Genomic DNA, 20,281 nt, shown 5'->3' on the forward strand with positions numbered 1-20,281 from the left:
GGGATCTTGAGGTTTTTGTTTATTTAAAACTGTGACTGTCCTCTGTTTAAAGGAGAAAGAGCAAGGCCTGCATGGTGAAGGAGACAGGTAGAAGGTGGAAGGGAAGGGTATGGAGGAAGCTATTCCCTGATGGCAAAGGGAGGGCTGGGAGATGGGGTTTTTTCTCCCCAGATATTTCCTGAATGGCTAAGCCCTGCCCAGTTTTTTCTTCTTAGTTAAGTGGGTTTCAAAATGTGGTCCATTGACTGGCAGTATCATCATCACCCTGGAGTTTGTCAGACTCGAAGTCTGCCTTCCCTCCCCATGCCTACAGGGTCAGACCCTCTGGAACAGAGCAGCTGTTTGAAGGAGCCCTTCAGTGATCCTGGTGTCTGCTGAGGGCAAAGTGCCAGGGTCTTAGTGAACAGTTAGGACCCCTTTTCAGAATCACCCGGGGACCTCCATTCTAATTTTATAGTAATTCTTTTTTTTTTTTTAATGTGCCTGTTGCAGGGTGTGATAGTGCATTCCTATAATCCCAGCAGCTCAGGAGGCTGAGGCAGGAGCATTGCTGGTTCAAGGTTAGCCTCAGCAACTTAGGATCTTGCCAAGTTGCTTAGGGCCTGTCTCTAAAAGGGCAAGGGATGTGGTTCAGTGGTGCCCCTGGGTTTCATCCCTGGTATTTGCGGGGGGGGGGGGGGGGTGCCTGTCAAGGAGACTTCAGTGTAGATACTTGTTTGTAATAAGCAAAACCAAAGTATTTTTAATGGCAGTCAAGTCTGGACTCCGATTAGCTCATTACTCAACCTAATGAGCCCAGCATCTGACCTGGCAGATACATTTCGTCCTTGTAAGGCCTGAAGGCTGAGGCATCATGCTTTGGGCTAAGTATTTCAAAGGTATAGCCTCTCCTGTCACTTCCTCTCACTTCTCTCAGAAGCAAGAGACTAAAGGGTGGAGCTGGAAAAAGCAGAGTTTGAATTCCAGCACTATTTTCCACCTGTGTGATTTGGGGCAAGTTGCATAACCTTTCTGAATCTCTGTGATCACCTTTAAAACAGCACTAATAATGCTGAATGAGGGTCTTGCTTTGGAATTCATGGAAATGAGAACCTGTGATCCAGATTGACAGTGGCTCTTTTGGTATGTTCCTGTTCCTTCCTCAGCATCTGTTCTAAGGCAGTCTGCCTTCGTGACCCTCAACATTCAGCTTCCAGATTATGTATCCCCTGAGTTTGAGCCACTGTCTCTCCCTGAGAGCCTTCCCTGGTCAAGGAGAAACAAAGGAAAAGGGAAGGCCTGGGTCAGAGCTTCCTGGGAATCTGTCTGCAGCACCCATGACAGCTGTGGTAGTAGTCATGAGGTCACCCACAAATCCATCTGAAGGCACAGACAACTGTAGTCCTAGAAGGCAACTGGCTTGGTAGATTTTTCCATGATGACACTGAAGGACAGAAAGTGGCTGTTCCCACGCAGCTCACCACTGACAGTTTAAGATCTTTCTCTGCCCAATAATCCAGGAAGAGTCCTAGAGAAAGTGGCTGGTGTGCTTGCCATGGGCCTTCCCACGGCCTGTGTACTTCTTTGACAGTCTTGACAACTGTCGGAGATCAACAAAATGTGAACAGGAAACAATGTGGCCAGGCATCCAGAGGGGACTGTGAGAGTTCTGCATATTTGGCAAGAGCAGTCCCTAAGAAGATACCTGGGATCATGTTAGAAACTGACAAGTCTTGAGGGTGGAAGGTCTGGCTGGTGGCAGTGCACCACACAGTTGCAGAGGGTGCTGTTCACATCAGCCATGGTGTGGACGGACCCTGGCCCAGAGACAACTATTTTAGAGAGAGGAACTGTTTTAGACAAGAGATTCAGAGGGTAATCATTGCCCAAGGACCGACAGATAACAAATACCAGAATGCATTTAACTTGGGGCTTAGCTGCCACAGCACTTTGACATTTTAGCATGAAGGGCCTCTTAGCCAAAACAATTGCACAAGTAAAATTTCCTCTGATTTCTTCAATAATTGACCACCTCTCTGAGGATTATTTATATACAGGCAGGCTTAACTGGCCTCTCTAAAAATATGTAAAATGGGAAGAGGTTCTGACTACTTGGGGATGTCCATTTTTTAAAAGGGCTATTCCATTTGGGCTGGAATCAAGGTATAATGGCAACTGCATATCCTAAGGCATCAGTGTGGCAGGCAGCAGCAGCCACTGAGGCCTGAAATTGGTGGATGGTGGCTCCTTAAAATGCCTGCTGGGCAGTCTTGGCTGAAGTGTGCACATCTACAAGCTGAGTAGGGTCTGAGGTGCCGCTTAGCCTGTGGAGTGATCGTACCATGGGGAATGGGTAGCTTGGGTGGAAGAAGTTCCAACCGTCCCCAAAGGAAAGTCTGCAGTATAAGTGTCTCAAGAAATGAGAGTGACAAAGGGGGGAACCCATCCAACATTGTAAAGTGAACTTATTTGGGGTTGGGTAGGGGAGAATAGGATACATGTCAAATCCTGACCTCAACCGTATTTCACTCCTTTTTCCCTACTTTGATGGAATATTCAAATTTACCAGTTTTGTCCAAAAGGGGTTAAAATCCAGGGAATCCCATAATGCATCAAATCTCAGTATCTTGTGTTTAGGCAAATGTTTTATTTAAGGAAATAGATCTCTGCCATGGGAAACTCTGCAAAGGTGGGCTGGTTTTTAAAAATTTACATGTGTTCGGTTTTTCATAGCAAAGTACTCATAAGCATGTGCATGGTAAGTTTCCCACTGATGGTGCAATTGCATTCCTGGGCCCCCTTCTCTAGCCATGTGATATACTGTAGGAACCGAAGGCTTCCTTCGATCAGTGTCTAATTAAAGTACATATTTGGTGTCACCACTGTGGTTCAGCTGAAGTGGAAGGAAGTAAGTATGGTGGGAACTGAAAATGAAAGCCCCTGTGTATCCTGTGGGTCACAGATAAGAAAACAAGTTGAGCAATCTGTCCAGGGAGTGGCAGGGCTGGGCCTCTCCTGGGCAGTCTTGCTGCAGAGCTTTGATGAGACCAGGGTTCTTTGCTCAGCTCTGTTTGGGTGGAGGAAGTTTTTGGAGGGTGTGCCCTTAAGACATCTGGTGGGTGGAGGAGGGGGCAGAGGGAAAACCTGGGCTATGATGCAGTCACAAGCCCCTAGGTGGCTCTAGAGTTGGGATGGCCTTTCAGAGTTAGGTCAAGGTGATGAGCTGTTATGTACCACCTGGACTAGCTGTTCTAGGTCACCATGGGCAGAGGAGGGACCATAGGCAAGATGGTGTGAGGGCTGGCAGCAGTCCTTGCAGCTGAGGAAAGAATCAGTCCTGCAGAGGGCTCTGGGTGACATAGGAACAGCATCTGCCCCATGACCTGTGCCCTAACTTAGTAAGCTTAGTTAGGAACCACAGTATGCTCAGGGCCATTTTTGCAGCTACTCATTTCCATTCTAAGGAGCTATTCCTGGCACTCCAAATAACAGGATTTCAGGACTTCTTTTGTCACATTGGTAAGGGATGCATCAGAACACACACCCCACAGCACCCCCAAATCCACGTTTAGAATCCATTCCCTATAAGACATGAACAGATGGATAGATTAGGTTGGTGTTGACTTAGGAATCATGGCAGTTGGGTTTGGTCAGTTGATTTGGGCAGGAAGCTGAGGTCAGAGAGGCTGTGTATTTATCCCATTCTTGTGATTTCCAGTTTCAGTGGCGATTCTCCCGAGAAGACATACACAGCAGGCAGATGAGGAAATCCAAAGGTAAACTCAGTGCCAGAGACAAACGACTAGCAGAAGAAAACGAGAAGAATTTAGAAGACCAGTTCTCTAAAGATGGAGATGTGGGAAACTGTGTGCTGGACAGGCAACAGGAGGATGGTGCCTCTGAGATGATGAAGGTTCCTATTCAAGAGGTCAGAGGAGAGGAGATGGCCCCCGCCAGCTATCTGGGAGGGGAGCCTGCAGAGTGTGGGGCTGTGCAGAATGGTCCTGCCAGCTTCACCAGGGCCCCGGTGGCCTGCGGGCACTCCAATCCTGGAGAGGATGCTGGGAATAGGGGTGCAGAGGAAGTTGCTGGAGAGCCTGCTCCAGCAGAAGAAAACTGAGTCTTAGGCAGGTTACGCTGAAGCTAGATGATCTGGCAAACCGGAGGCATCTTGCCAGCAGCCGGTTTGCCCTGGTGTTGTGTATTACCCTTTGGCTTGACCTCTCCTTGTGAGCTTACTCAGGCCCTTCCAGGGCCGGTCTCTGACAGTGTTGGTTTCTGCACATCTGATTGGAGGGTGGCATAATGACCCTGTGTTAGAATACTAGGTCAGGTTACTTCCTTTAGACCTCAGGGTTGGAGGCCCAGCCCTGGCTCCACCACTCCTCCTGAGGGAGGGTCTGGACCATCCAGTGCCTACACCACCCCCAAAGGACCACCAGGGTGAATCTGGGTCAAATCTATGGCCATCCCTGGCTCTAAACCAAGGCTGTTGTTCCCTTCCCACCCTGCCAGAGCAGTATCTCTCCCCTACTGCTTTGCACAGCAGCTACCTGGGGACTTTTAACTACCCCCTGGAGCCCTATGGGCTCTTCTCCAGCTAGACCCCTGCTGCTTTGGCAAAGAAAGTGACAGCATTGGGGAGGGGAGGTGCCCAGCCTCCTGGCTTTTCTCAAAACAGTCCTCGATACTTGCAATTTGGAAATGAAGAGGTGAGTCTTTGTGCACCTACTCTTACAGAATGTTTAAAGGTGTTCTGTGTTAGTATTAATGCCAAAAAAAATTTTTTTTGTATTCAGCACATCCTATGAATGTTACTTCTGTCATTTCAGAGCATCTAGGCTGGCTGGGTGCCATTGTTATGTGCTATTTTAATCAGTGTATCATTGGCCACGTTGTTACCCATGTATGCTGTGTCATGTGTTTATATTGTTCAGAAAGTATTGTTAAGGCTTTAAGTAGACGCATCTGGCAAACCTTGGAGAGAGAATGCCGATTGTCTTGACTGAAATAACAGCCCGTCTCTTGTTTAGTTACTTAAAGCAATAAATCATCTGAGTTTAATGCCTTGTGAGTATTTATCATGTGACAACAAAAGTTCTGGCCTAATGTCCAAAGGACTCCACTCCTCATCCTTTATTCAGGTTTTATAAGTTTCTAACTCCTGGCAGCTTGATTTGTGGGAAGAGAACAAAGCTCCTATGGAACACTGCAGAGCCAGCTGTGCTTTCTCACCGTCTGTAGAAAGATGGAAAACGACATTTAAATGCCACCAGGTAAGCAAAGGGGGCATGGGGGTTGGAGATGGATACCTTCCTAAACAAACCAAAAACCCCACTTTAAGTTTATAAGCATGCTCCCAAGCTTTTATTAAAATAAAACTCATCTGTAATGTTTGTAAAGAGAATTAAGAACCTTTGTACAGCTATATCATTTAGTGGTTCCCTCTTGACAAACCCCCACCCAACCCTCAGAAGGGTTGAAGGCCCAGTTGTAGACTTTTTTCTTAAAGACACCTAGTTTTAAAAATGACATTTTCCGCAATTATACTGTCACTAATATCTATACAGCATTTTCACTTAATACAAATCTTTCTGGGCACAAAGCTTAAAGGATCATTATTTTGAAAAAAAAAAAAATACTATTCCTAAGAGGCTGGATGAAAACCACTCTAGAAACTTTTAGTATACAATCCCAGGCTGGAAGACCTTCTTATTCAACTTTGGGTATATTTTTCCATTATTAATTGGCATTTATGTTGGCTATATTTGCTGTGTTTGGGAAAAAAATTAAGGGTGACTAACTAATTTGAATTCCTCAGAGTTTGCCCTAGTGTCAGGCTAACAAATAATTCCAAAAGGTCTCGATTTTTTACCTCCGTCTTCTACACTCCTGCTGATTCTGGCAAAACATCAGTCTACAGTGGAGATTCTCAAATTGGTGCCTCCTGAATCACACTGGAGGAGCTTTAAAAAAATACTGATGCCCAGGGCCTACTCCCAGACTCTGAATGAAAGGTCTCGGCAGTGGCCTGGCCATGGGGATTTTCATAAGCGTCCTGGGGATTCTAAGGTGTGGCCAAGGTTGAGAACCAATAGCCACAGGATCTCTGAGTGGAATCATAGCTTTTTCTTCAGGAAATAAAATGCTTTTTCCAAATGGTGAACCACCAAGGCTCTAAAACTCAATCCCAATACCTGCACATGGGAGGACTCCTGAAAGAAATCCTCTTCTTGTGACAGGGTGGAAGGTCATTTGTAAAAGCTGCAGACTTGTGGTAGCTTGTGCATGTAGTGTCTGTGAGGTTGTGGCTGTTGGAATGGGAGTTGAGGGTGACTGAAGTGTGACATTCCTAGGAAGCGAGGGAGGAATTCCAATTCTTTCACGAAGTATTTCCAAGATTCTACCTCCACATTGTAAAAGCTATCTATGCTAAGCCTCAGGCTAGCATTCTGAATGGAGAAAAATTGAAGGCATTCCCTCTAAAATCTGGAACAAGACAGGGATGCCCCCTATCACCACTTCTATTCAATATAATTTTCGAAACACTGGCCGGAGCAATTAGACGAAAGAAATTAAAGGCATAAAAATAGGAAAAGAAGAACTTAAATTATCACTATTTGAGGATGACATGATTCTATACCTAGAAGACCCAAAAGGGTCTACAAAGAAACTACTAGAACTAATAAATGAATTCAGCAAAGTGGCAGGATATAAAATCAACACGCATAAATCAAAGGCATTTCTGTATATCAGCGACAAAACTTCTGAAACGGAAATGAGGAAAAACACTCCATTCACAATATCCTCAGAGAAAATAAAATACTTGGGAATCAACCTAACAAAAGAGGTGAAAGATTTATACAATGAAAACTACAGAACCCTAAAGAGAGAAGTAGAAGAAGATCTTAGAAGATGGAAAAATATACCCTGTTCATGGATAGGCAGAACTATCATCATCAAAATGGCGATATTACCAAAAGTTCTCTATAGGTTTAATGCAATGCCAATCGAAATCCCAACGGCATTTCTTGTAGAAATAGAGAAAGCAATCATGAAATTCATATGGAAAAATAAAAGACCCAGAATAGCAAAAGCAATTCTAAGCAGGAAGTGTGAATCAGGCGGTATAGTGATACCAGATTTCAAACTATTACAGAGCAATAGTGACAAAAACAGCATGGTACTGGTACCAAAACAGACGGGTGGACCAATGGTATAGAATAGAGGACACAGAGACTAATCCACAAAGTTACAACTATCTTATATTTGATAAAGGGGCTAAAAGCATGCAACGGAGGAAGGATAGCATCTTCAACAAATGGTGTTGGGAAAACTGGAAATCCATATGCAACAAAATGAAGCTGAACCCCTTTCTCTCGCCATGCACAAAAGTTAACTCAAAATGGATCAAGGAGCTTGATATCAAATCAGAGACTCTGCGTCTGATAGAAGAAAAAGTTGGCTCCGATCTACAGATTGTGGGGTCGGGCTCCAAATTCCTTAATAGGACACCCATAGCACAAGAGTTAATAACAAGAATCAACAAATGGGACTTACTTAAACTGAAGTTTTTTCTCAGCAAGAGAAACAATAAGAGAGGTAAATAGGGAGCCTACATCATGGGAACAAATTTTTACTCCTCACACTTCAGATAGAGCCCTAATATCCAGAGTATACAAAGAACTCAAAAAATTAGACAATAAGATAACAAATAACCCAATCAACAAATGGGCCAAGGACCTGAACAGACACTTCTCAGAGGAGGACATACAATCAACAAGTACATGAAAAAATGCTCACCATCTCTAGCAGTCAGAGAAATGCAAATCAAAACCACCCTAAGATACCATCTCACTCCAGTAAGATTGGCAGCCACTATGAATTCAAACAACAACAAGTGCTGGCGAGGATGTGGAGAAAAGAGTACACTTGTACATTGCTGGTGGGACTGCAAATTGGTGCGGCCAATTTGGAAAGCAGTATGGAGGTTCCTGGGAAAGCTGGGAATGGAACCACCATTTGACCCTGCTATTGCCCTTCTCGGACTATTCCCTGAAGACCTTAAAAGACCACGCTACAGGGATACTGCCACATCGATGTTCATAGCAGCACAATTCACAATAGCTAGACTGTGGAACCAACCCAGATGCCCTTCAATAGATGAATGGATAAAAAAATGTGGCATTTATACACCATGGAATATTACGCAGCACTAAAAAGTGACAAAATCATGGAATTTGCAGGGAAATGGATGGCACTAGAGCAGATTATGCTTAGTGAAGCTAGCCAATCCCTAAAAAACAAATACCAAATGTCTTCTTTGATATGAGAGCAACTATGATCAGAGCAGGAAGAAAAGATTAACATTAAACAGAGACATGAGATGGGAGGGAAAGGGAGAGAAAAGGGAAATTGCATGGAAATGAAGGGAGACCCTCATTGCTATACAAAATTACATATAAGAGGTTGTGAGGGGAATGGGAAAATAAACAAGGAGAGAAATGAATTACAGTAGATGGGGTAGAGAGAGAAGATGGGAGGGGGGGATAGTAGAGGATAGGAAAGGTAGCAGAATACAACAGTTACGAATAGGGCATTATGTGAAATTGTGGATGTGTAACCGACGTGATTCTGCAATCTGCATTTGGGGTAAAAATTGGGAGTTCATAACCCACTTGAATCTAATGTATGAAATATGATATGTCAAGAGCTTTGTAATGTTGTGAACAACCAATAAAAAAATTTAAAAAAAAATGGAATTTATAAAAAGTATATATTTTTGTATAGGAATTTGAATTTTATTGAAAAAGTTGTATTAGTGATGAGTCCAGTCTTGCAAAAAAAAAGTATTTCCAAGATTGACTTGGGCACCTCTGCAAGGTCAGGAGGAGGAAGGAGATAAATTCTTGTCTCATATGTTTAAAGAAATGTAGGTATATTGCTCTCAAGTGACAGGGCCACAAAGTCAAAGTACTGATACTTGGAGAGCAGGAGGAAATCTATGTTTATCAAGTGGTGATGCTGTTTTATGTAGGGCTCATATGATAGAAAAGCCCCTCCAAGCTTCGGAACTGGACAGAACTGGTTAGGATGCGCAATCTATGCATGTAACCTCAGGTTAATTTCTGCGTTCTCAAGTATTAAGGTGAGTACCTTTAGCCCCTTTTTATCAGATTTTTGTGAGCATAAAGATGGTCGTGAAGTACTTAGCACTGTGATCAGCTACTATCCACAGACTGACAGGAAATACACATGGTAGCCTTGCCCAGGATCCATGGGCTCCTATTCTTGCAGTTTGGGACCATGAACAGATGGGATATAAGCCACTTAGGAGGCCGATCTTTAAAAACACCTAGAACACTTAGACCTTTATTTTCAGCACCCCTGACATATTTCAAGATGGACCATGACGACTGTTACATAACCTTTGTTCTAACCCACACCACCGAGACGTTCAGGTTTGTCTGATACTGCAGCATAATATATGCTATCATAATATTTATAAAGTCCTAAGTTACTTGGTAGTGATTATAAGTGACCAAAAAGTTTCAGTTAAATATGAATTTTTCAAATTTTCAAGCTAATCCTATTTCACTCAAGTTGATGCTTGAGAACAGCTTTAAAAAAAGCTTCAGCAGGAGGCATACCAATTCCTTTGCCTCTTATCTAGTACTTGGACCAAGTCAATCAGGGCCTGGTTTCTATCACTGTCTTTGGGGAACATTTTTTAGTAGTGGCAGGCCTTCTTAGTAGGATTATATTGTACCTAAGCTCATCACTCATGCAACATTTTAGTTGAGCTCATCCCCAGTGTGGGGTGAATGCTGCAGCGAACAGTGACCCAGGCACTCTGCTGGGGCTCAGCAGTATGGGATAAAGAGGAAGCTGCGAAAGGGTTGGCAAGAGGTGGAAGTGGGTAGCCAGGAGCTGGGGCACTGACTTCCAGTGGCTCTGCCAGACTATAAGCAGTGTAGTGCACTCTGCCCACTCAATGACCCATCAAAATGACTGATACAGCTTCCCAGGAGAGTCTGTGCTTCCTGTACCTGATTCCCAGAGTTTGGAACAGGGAAGCATGTGGATGTTAGATCTAAGGACAAGACGTATTAAACCCTTGGCTGTGATTTCTGAGGTGTTTATTGCTAGAGAAGGAAGCAAAGCAATGTTCAGCACAGGTTCCTGTTGATGGTTTTCTTAGTCCTGGCTACAGACATGACTAACCCCAGTTATAGAACAGCTGGCTCTGGGAACCCAGTTAGTGCTTGCTTCCCCAGGCCTGCCAAACTGATGGGACACTTACTCAAGCACGGCAGTTTGGGAGAAGGTTTATTTGGGGAGGGGTGGGTACTGGGGATTTAACTCAGGGGCAATTTACCACTGAGCTGCATCTCCAGCAGCCTCCCTTTTTAAAATTTTGAGACACGGTCTCACTAAGTTGCTGAGGCTGTCCTCAAACTTGCTATCCTCCTTTCTCAACCTCCTGAACCACTGGGATTATGGGCATTTACCACTGTGCCTGGTGAGACTGTTTACATGGGAACAGGGGATAAGCTTATTCACTAAACGGATATTTCTAATTCCTACAAACTGTGCTAAGTGCAACTGGGGGTGGGGTTTCTAGTCAGTTTTAAAATCAGGGAAATGACACTATTTGAGAATGGTGGGCATGCTGGTGGCCTATAGCAGAAAAGGGGGCTGATTTGAGAGAGAGTGTGTGAAAGTACCCCCTAGCACCATCCTTATCAAAGGCATTTCCTGGAAGTAACACATTCTAGTGAGATAGCCATTGTTTGCACAGATATGTTTTCAGCATTAGTCAACAAAGTCACTAGAAAAGTCTTGATGCCTTCTGAGGAACTAAGTCTGCTCTTGCGCAACTCTTCCAAAAATTGAAGTGCCTGATTCAACACCCTCAGCTAAGCACCTGAGGGAAGCCACCCTGATTGACAATTGCAGAAACTGGATTAGGAACAGCTTAACATGCCCTTTTGACAGGTAAAAGAAGAAAAGTTTGTAACCCTATAACTGATACAGTAAAACACTTCTGTAACTAGTACTTTTCTGTTGCTCTTAAGGCTTAATAATGGTAAGACATATTTCACTTATCAGGGGAAGCTGTAAAATGGACCTCTCTGTGAATGTTTGGTCCTGGGTACTTCCAACCTTGTTGTGAGAACAAAAAATGGTTTTCTAGGTGTAGGTGGACACAATACCTTTATGGGGTGCTGAAGATCAAACCCAGTGCCTCATGCATGCTAGGTGAGCCGCAACCCCAAGAAAACTGGCCAATTTCTGGATCCAAATGCCAAAGTTAATACCTGTCAAACTATCAGTTCATCCTGTCTCAGTTAAGTCCACTTTAAGCCCCAATAGACGAATGCTAATTTTTTCACTGATGGCGATTCTACCCTTTCTCTTAGACCCTGACTCCAGAATTTAATCAGCAGTATAGAAGTCCTCTACATCAAGCTAAACTTTTCTCTTGCTTTATTCCAAGATATTTCTGTCAACATTAGAGATACAAACAAGTCATTGCAACAATTAAATATTGGAAGCCAGTTAAGACACATCTTAGTCATCTCTCAACAGAAGGTCAACCTCAATTCCCCTTGCTCTCTAAAGCCCATTTTCCACCATGAAATTGTGGAGTGGTAAAGCTGAAAAGGACTTAAATTGCATAGTCCTACTCACCTTGATAAGGAAAGTGACCAACAAGAGAAAGGTGGACTGAGTCACAAAGCCAGCAAATTGTAAAAAGAAATGACTGAGGTTTCCAGAAGCTTGGCACCATGTTCTTTCCATCAAACCACAAAACCAACCATTCTAATTCATTTTGGGTTTCTTCTCTCTAGGCTCCTTAAGAACAAATAAGCCTGGGTACATTAAAACAAAGTTTGAAAGCTCTGGAAATGAATGTTTTGGTTGGTTGAGTTTTTTTTTTTAAAAAAGATCCCCCATTTAGTAGTATAGAGGATTCTGGAAGAAGTCTGGGGCTAAGACAGCAATGTCCTCTAATGAGAGACAACCAAGTTCTGTAGACCTTGTCACTCTCCCTAGTCATGTTGACCTCAGGCAAGCAGTCCATCCACTTGGTCTCATTACCCTTGTTAGTAAAATGGGAGAACATCATTCACTCTTCCTGACATAAATATTATGGGGCAATTTACTGAGATAAAACACTTGGCATTGGAGAGGTACTGCTGTTATGTCCAATGACTAATAGAGCACCAACCAAAACTGGGTTAACCCCCAGATTTACTATTTTCCAATTCTGCCTGTAAAAGTGAAGGTATAACACCAAGCATCTAATCTATGTTTAAATAACCTGGAAATAAAGTAGTAAAAAATATACAGAATATATTAAAAAACAAAAGTGAGAGGCGACAGCAAGATTGTATATTAGAGGCACCTAGCACTCATGCTCCTGCACAAAGAAACACCAAAGCAACAGAGGTGATTATGGGAGATCATGAGAGGTGGGACAAAAACCTAAATAGAAACATTATAGAACCTGTGGCCCAACTCTCCAGAGGTAAAGCTGGAAGAAAGGATCTCAGCAAACTATCAGCACGGGTACTAGAAATCACAGGACACTCCAAAGTTTCTAACTAGAGAAGTATCCTAGCTCTGGAAAAGGAAGTCATATCATTCCCCAAGAGGCTGTGACCAGGTGCCATATTCAGAAAATACCTACTGTCTGAATTTGGACTGCTCTAGGGGTCAGAAACCCCCAAGACTCTAGACATTCCACTGTACTGGCTCAGCAGGTAGGTGCCTCAAGAACCAAACTTGGTTCAATAGAATGATTCTGATACAAACCCTGAGTGCTGCATTGTAGGCAACAGGTGTAGTAACAGGGGAACAGTACTGCCCTCAAGAAATGGAAGCTTAGGAAGCCTGCCCCGAGTCGTTGCCATTTGTGTGTGGTTTCACACTGGTTCTAGGACATAGACAGTTACCCATGAGGTTCCCAATGCCCTCCTGCCCACAGGAATCTGTTGAAGCAGTCTTGAGCAACTTGGGTTATGCACACACAGGGCTAAGTGATAGCCAAAGGTACAGAGAAACTGTCGGGAGTCAGCTGTATTTCATTCTCCCTTGCTTCTGCAACCACCCCATAGGGACTTTTCCTGGTTGGACCCACTCCTGGTCCATCCCCAGGCAAGGATAGGGGATTCTGAGGTCCTGCTCCTGGGCAGGGACCCTCATAGAAACAGCAGAGAGGAAAAGTACAACTGCTGCCACCACCCCTACACAGGTCCCACCAGTCACCTCTGTACTTTGTTTCATATGGCTAAAAAGCCTGGGTATGAGTGTCAAAGAGGAGGAGCTGTGGTTCCTGCCCCAAGACTCCCCATGAAACACCTGGGTCTGCACAACTATCCAGTTAGTGAGTTGGGCATTTCCCTACTACTAAGAGCAGCCGGTGCCAGAGACCACCTCAAGTAACAGCCAATACCACAGTGCCTGGGTAAACCCCATCACCAGAGTGAGGCCACCCACTCCCCCACCCTGCTGTCTGCACTACATCTCCCTGAAATGTTGGTGTGACCCACAGAGATGGTCATCTGGCTCTGATAAACAAGATGTCCGAACTTACTGCCAAACAAGCTACAGCCAGACAGACTACACTGAGGCACCCAGCTGGAAATAACCTTAGCATTGCGTAACAAATCAATACCCAAAGACATTTAGAAGAAAGCTGTTTGCTAAGAGGGCCATCCCTCAAAAGTGATAGAAATAAGAAAACAAACTCTCGTAACTGATCACAAAGATACTGAAATGAATGAAATGCCTGAGGAAAAAAAGTCAAAATAAGTGAAAACAAGATAATCCAGGATGTGAATGAGAAGTTCAGTTAATGAATCTTGGAAATGGAGAACTAAATAAGTCGAACAAAGTCAGTTGAAAGCCTTAATAGAAAACTAGATTGAGTGGAAATAAAACTTAGCTTGGAGACAAGTCCTTGAAATTCATATTCAGAGAAGAAACAAAACCATCTTTGGGACACCATTAAATGAGTATAGCACTGGCATATTAGAAGAGGAAGAAATAAAGGTTAGGGCTACGGAAAAAATTTCCTAATCTTGGGAAACACATAGATGCCCATATGCAGGACACTTACAGAACCCCAATAGATATCATAGAAAATCTTTTCTGGTCATATGTCATGGTGGCAAACTCAAAAGTACAAGAATTTTAAAATCTCCAAGAAAAAAAGCACTAAACCACACAGAAGGGCAACCTCATTAGGCTAACAGATTTCTTAGCAAAAAGTCTATATACCATGAGGGCATGAAATAATGTATTTATTTGATATCCTGAAATAACTGCCAACCGAGATTATTCTCCTTCTGAAGGATAGCCTTGCTGGGTGAAGACCTTCCAAGATAAGTAAAACCAGAGGAATTTATGACCAGCCTTATAAAAGGTGCTTATGAGTGTCTTATTACTGAAAGATAACTACCCTCACAATGGCAAGTATAAATATTATAATATACAAACGAATCATTTTCAATAAACCAAAGATGAGTAAGAGGAACAGAATAAAAAAATGACAGGCATATAAGTCTGTATCTTTCAGTAATAACTCTCAATGTAAATGGACCTTAAAAGATACAGACTGGCTGAGTAGATTAAAACAAGGACTGAGAAAAAGGGGCTGGGGGTGTGGCTTGGTGGTAGCATACTTGTAGCACTGGGTTTGATTCTCAACACCACATACAAATAAAAAGTCCATCAACAACTAAAAAAAAATGTAAAAAAGACTGAGAAGACAGAAAATGATAGTCAGATATAAAATATAGTTACTGCTGCTTGGCCTAACAATTCATCAAGATAGAATTAGTATAAATTTATAAATACCTAACAGCAGAGCACCTAATTTTATTAAAAAAAAAAACTTAGACCTTAAGTGATGGAGATAGTCCAATATAATAATAATCAGGGGGTTTTCATACCTTACTCACTAATGGATACAACCTCCTGACAAAAAATTAGAGGTAAGTGATACTGTGGATCAAATGGGCTTAACAGATACTTACAAAACATCCCTGTAAATATCTAAATACAACCTCCCACACAACAGCACATAGAACATTCTCTAGAATGTACCATGTATTAAGCCACAAAAGAAAACTCCCAAATCCTGATATCATTCTGTTTCATTTTTTATCACAATGGAATACAACAAGAAATGAATAATGAGAAACTTTAGAAATTCTACAGACTGAACAACACACTTTTGAATCAACAATGTGTCACTGAGGAAGTCATAAGGGACATTTAAAAATTCCTTAAAGAAAATGAAAACAAAACAGAACCTAAGGGATACAGGAAAAGCAGCGTTAAGAGGCTTGTTTGAGTACCTCCATCAAAGGCCCTGAAACCACCTCACAATGCATCTCAAGGACTAAGAATCACCTAACCCACAATTAATAGAAGAAATAATACAGATCAGAGCAGCAAGTCTTAAATAGAAAGAGTTGGTTCTTTGAAAGGGTACAAAACTGTAGACTAGGATAAAGAACTTAAAAAGGAACCAATGACAATTGATATCACAGAAATACAAACGATTATAATAAGTCAAAAAACCTATAATGGCCATTCTAAACATATGACCTATCAAAACTGAACCACAAGGACCTAAGAAACCTAAATCGGCCAATGACAATGAGACTGAATCAAAATTCTCCCAATCAAGTTGAATCTTAACTTTTTTAAAGAAGAACTAATATCAATTATTATCACAGAATTAATAGGGGATCCCTCCAAACTCATTCCAAGGCCAATATTATCCTATAATCAAAACCTGCCAAGGGTACAACATAAAAAAAATGCAACAATACTCAGATTCAATTTGCTAATATTTTGTTAAGATATCAAAGGATCATATACACCATGATCAAGTTTGTTTCATTCCAGGAATACAAAAATCAATAATCACATATGCCAAAAGGAGAAAAATCAGTTCAGAAAAAGCACTGGATAAAATTCAACATCCCTTCATGATAAAAAGCCCTGATAAAATTAAATATAGAAGGATCAGACCTCAACATAGTAAGACTACATTTGACAAACCCACAATCAACATTAATATAGAATGGGGAAAAAACTGAAAACATTTCCTCTAAGATCAGGAACAAGACAAGGGTAACCACTTTGACCACTCTTATTCAATGCAGTACTAGAAATTTTAGCCAGAGAAAGTTGGCAAGAGAAATAAAAGGCATACAAATAGGAAAGGAAGTCAAACTACTCCTATTTATAGGTGATATAATTATATCTTTACATAAAAAACCTAAAGATGCTACTCAAAAACCTATTAGAACTTAAAGTAGCAGGATACAAAAGTCAGCTTTTCTGTACACCAATAATGTGTTTGCTGAGAAAACCTAAAAGCAATCCCATTCACAAAAGAACCCCCCCTCCAGAAACCATGGGAATAAAAAGTAACAAACATTTATAATTTAAGAAATTGATGAAAGAAATCGAATGACACTAAAAGAGATGGAAAGATCATCCATGTTCATAGATTGGAAGAATATTGTTAAAATGTCCATACTACCTAAAGTGATCTACAGGTTCAATACAATCCCCATCAAAATGCCAATGACATTCTTTACAGAACTAGCAAAAAACAATCCTAAAATTTATATGGAAGCAGGAAAGACAAATAGCCAAAGAAATCTTGATTAAAAAGAATAAACCTGGAGTCATCACAATAACAACTGATTTAAAGATAATCCACAGAGCCATAGTAACAAAACGGCATGGTACTGGCATAAAAACAGACAAACAGACCAGTGAAAAAGAGAATCCAGAAATAAACCCATACATCTTCAGCCAATGATTCTTGACAAAGATACCCAAAACATATGCTGGAGAAAAGACATCAACAAATGATGCTGGGAAAGCTGGATATTCACATGCAGATTAAGACTTGATCTCCATCTCTTACCTGGTACAAAATGAATCAAAGATGTTGGTGTGAGACCTGAAACTATTAACGGAGACAGGAAGCACTTTAAGATGTTGATACAGGTGGTTTTCTAGAAAGGACTCCAAAGCACAGCAAATAAGCAAAGGAAACAACAGTGAGGAGAAAACCTTTGTCGGCCATTCATCAGAGGCTTTACACCCAGAATACCTAAAGAACTCAACAAACTAAAAATCCCTAAAAAACTCAATTTAAAAAGTGCAAATGATCTAAACATTTCAAAAGAAATCCAGTAAACAGATGCAGAATGTTCAATACTATCAAACAAAAGGGAAATGCAAATCAAAACTATAATGGAATACCACAATCACTTTAGTAAGAATGGCTATTTAAAAAAAATTGTTGGGCTGGGGATGTGGCTCAAGTGGTAGCACGCTCGCCTGGCATGCGTGTGGCCCAGGTTCGATCCTCAGTACCACATACAAAGATGTTGTGTCTGCCAAATACTAAAAAAATAAAATAAAATATTAAAATTCTCTCTCTCTACCTCTCTCTCACTCTTAAAAAAAAAAAATTGCTGGCCAGAATGTGGAGAAAAGGGAACTCTTAACCACTAGAGGTGGAAATATAAATTAGCACAGACACTATGAAAACCAGTATGGAGGTTCCTCAAAAAACAAAATTACAGTAGCTATACCACTCCTGGGTATATAGCCAAAGGAAATAAAATCAGCACACAGAAGAGATACCTGCATGTCCATGCTTACTGCACCACTATGGTTACAATAACAGATACAGAATCAGCTTAGGTGTCTGTCAACAGAGTAATGCATAAAGAAAACATGGGATATATATGCAATGGAGAATTATTTAGCCGGAAAGAATGAAACCTTGTCATTTGCCCAAAAAAAAAAAAAAAAAAAAAAAGATGGAAGTGGAGGATATCTGGAAGCCATGCTGCCAGACATGAAAGACAAATATATTCTCATACATGAAACAAAAAAAAACCCTAACCTGTAAGTAACCTACTTATTATTAGGAACTGGGAAAGGTGCCAAGGGGTGGGGAGTGAGGGAAAATGGGGGAGTTCAGGGTAGAAGGGCATGTGACCAGTGCATGCTGTATGCATGTATGGAAATACCAAAGAGAATCCCATTAAAATGTATATGTATTAATAAAAGTAGATATTAAGAAACTAAAAGAATATAACAGAAAAAGTAAGGCCTAACGAACACAGTGGAAAAGTTTAGAGGGGAAAATCTATTGGTGGGAATTTAGTATGTGATAAAGGAAGTATTTGAAATCACTGGGGAAAGTATAGACTATTTGGTAAATGGTGCTGGGAAATTGGAAAGTCATATGAAAAAAAGTCAGACCCCTATCCCTTTTCACGCACAAAAATTAATCCCCAATGGATTAAAGATCTATAAATTATCTAAAGAAAATATCAAAAAAAGCAGGGCAAAAACTATCAATTTAAATTTTTGGTATTATAACAAACAAAATCCAAGGACTAGTAATAGTTCAGACAAAAATATCTAATATACATAAAACAAAGAATTAGGACTTAACTGATTTGAATCTCCTTAGAAAAACAGTAAGATTAAAATGGACATAATAAGAACATACCATTCTCAAAAAAAAAAAAAAAAAAAAAAGAAATGGCCAAAAAGAAAATGTTAGGTAAAAAATGCAATGGAAAAAAAAATAAAAAAATCCAATTTAAAAAGTTCTAAAAAGCACAGCTTTCATTTAACAAGTTAGAAAAAAAATCTGAAGACTGAAATATCTATTTCATATCCATTGGGTATCTACTGTTGGCCAGAAATGGACATTTTCATAACTTATTAGAATATATATTAAGCTATTGGGGGAGGGCGGTTACTGGGGATTGAACTTGGGGTCACTCGATCACTGAGCCACTTTCCCAGTCCTATTTTGTATTTTATTTACAGACAGGGTCTCGCCGAGTTGCTTAGTACCTTGCCATTGCTGAGGCTGCCTTAGAACTTGCGATCCTCCTGCCTCTCAGCCTCTGGAGCCTCTGGTATTACAGGCATGTGCATTTTATAGGGTAATTTGGCAATGAGCATTAGTCTTTACCAGCAATGACACTTTGGTAATTTTATAGGAGTATATGTAGAAAATTTATATGAACAAATTCGTTTGCTGCAATATTGTTTGTAAAGTCCCAAACTGCAAACCATCTGAATGTCCATTAAGGTATGCTTATGTACATTATGGAACATACTCATAATGTAGTATGTGTTAAAAAAGTAATACACAGAAGCATGTATAGCTATATATGTATACAAGGTTAATTCACTGGAAAATGTCTAAATGGTCACTTAACTCTATATAAAGGTTTCTTCCAGGAAGGAATGAGATGCAGGAGAAGGAAGTTTCGTTGTTTTAGTGTACCTACTTTCATATTATTTAATTTATGGTCATATTTATCAGGTAATTTAAAAAGAAAAAACAAGGAGTAAACAAAAATCTTATGCTCAAGCACACCAAAAGGAACAGAGATGAGAGAAGGGACTAGGTCAGGCCAAGAGGCTCCTGCAAGGTTTTAAGAAATCTGAACAGACTCAATCAAGATGGCTGATCAGCAAGTGGGAAAGTCTGAATTCCTAGGCACAAAACATTTTAAAATGCATGTCTTGGTTTGATGGTGGGTTAGTAGATATCTTTATATGTCATCACCACACTGACAGATTATGTACATATTAGGGAAGAGTAATATTAAAGACATCTATTTTCTGAGATGAGAAAAATATACTTCAGTTTGATATAAAATAAAAATGCAACAACAGCTCTCAGGCTAAATTATCAGCATATGATCATCTGCAATGCCAGGAATGAAGGAAATTGCTATTTTCCATTAAGAAAAAAATTCTCAGTAAGAGACTTGGGTCATTCGGCAGTCACTGTGTACAGGCAAGTATTCGTACTTGCAAGCACACATGCATACCTAGTCCTAACCTTAGCATCTAATACTAACCACCCTCCTAAGCACTGACTGCAAAGCTTGGGTGCAGCCTTTCCCATGCCCCCTCCTACCTACCCTCTACCCCTAGGACACCATCACTCCGACTACTCACTCAATCATCTAAAGTCCATGGCTTCTTTCCAACCATTGATAGTTTAAAAAAAATTTCCCCAAATCATCTTTTTTTGGGTGGGGGTGAGGTGGGGTGGTACTGCTAAGGATTGAGCGCTTGGCCTTGTGCATGCAAGGCAGGCACTCTACCAATTGAGCTAAATCCCCAGCCTCCATCTTTGTTTTTAATCGTTTGGAAGTGTTTTCAGTAATATACTTCTTCATAGAAGATACTTCGTATCATTCTTTAGCCTCAT

At 41.1% G+C, this 20,281-nt stretch overlaps 2 protein-coding genes across 5 annotated transcripts in view; one reads left to right on the top strand and one right to left on the bottom strand.

The window, feature by feature from the left end:
- Positions 1-5,006, top strand: part of RFTN1 (raftlin, lipid raft linker 1) — a gene marked incomplete at its 5' end in the record, with an annotated part of 199,783 nt that extends 194,777 nt beyond the window's left edge. The window contains one exon of one of the 2 annotated variants that reach the window (XM_081286205.1): positions 3,698-5,004. In XM_081286205.1, coding sequence (XP_081142331.1) covers positions 3,698-4,099 — 402 coding nt within the window. In that variant the 3' untranslated portion in view covers positions 4,100-5,004. Of the gene's footprint in view, positions 1-3,697 lie in introns of both variants that reach the window. The other variant, XM_081286204.1, reaches the window with a different exon arrangement.
- The window catches only part of OXNAD1 (oxidoreductase NAD binding domain containing 1), a 104,357-nt gene that overhangs the window by 34,660 nt on the left and 49,416 nt on the right, over positions 1-20,281 (bottom strand). Inside the window, exon 11 of one of the 3 annotated variants that reach the window (XR_014021076.1) lies at positions 5,090-5,217. The exons of 1 other annotated variant lie outside the window; for it this stretch is intronic. The gene's annotated coding sequence lies outside the window, so the exon portion shown is untranslated. Of the gene's footprint in view, positions 1-5,089; positions 5,218-20,281 lie in introns of those variants that run through there. One more of the 3 variants, XM_081286207.1, reaches the window with a different exon arrangement.

This window comes from Spermophilus citellus (assembly GCF_964194105.1).
Source record: "Spermophilus citellus genome assembly, chromosome: 3".
Classification (NCBI taxonomy): Eukaryota; Metazoa; Chordata; class Mammalia; order Rodentia; family Sciuridae; genus Spermophilus; species Spermophilus citellus.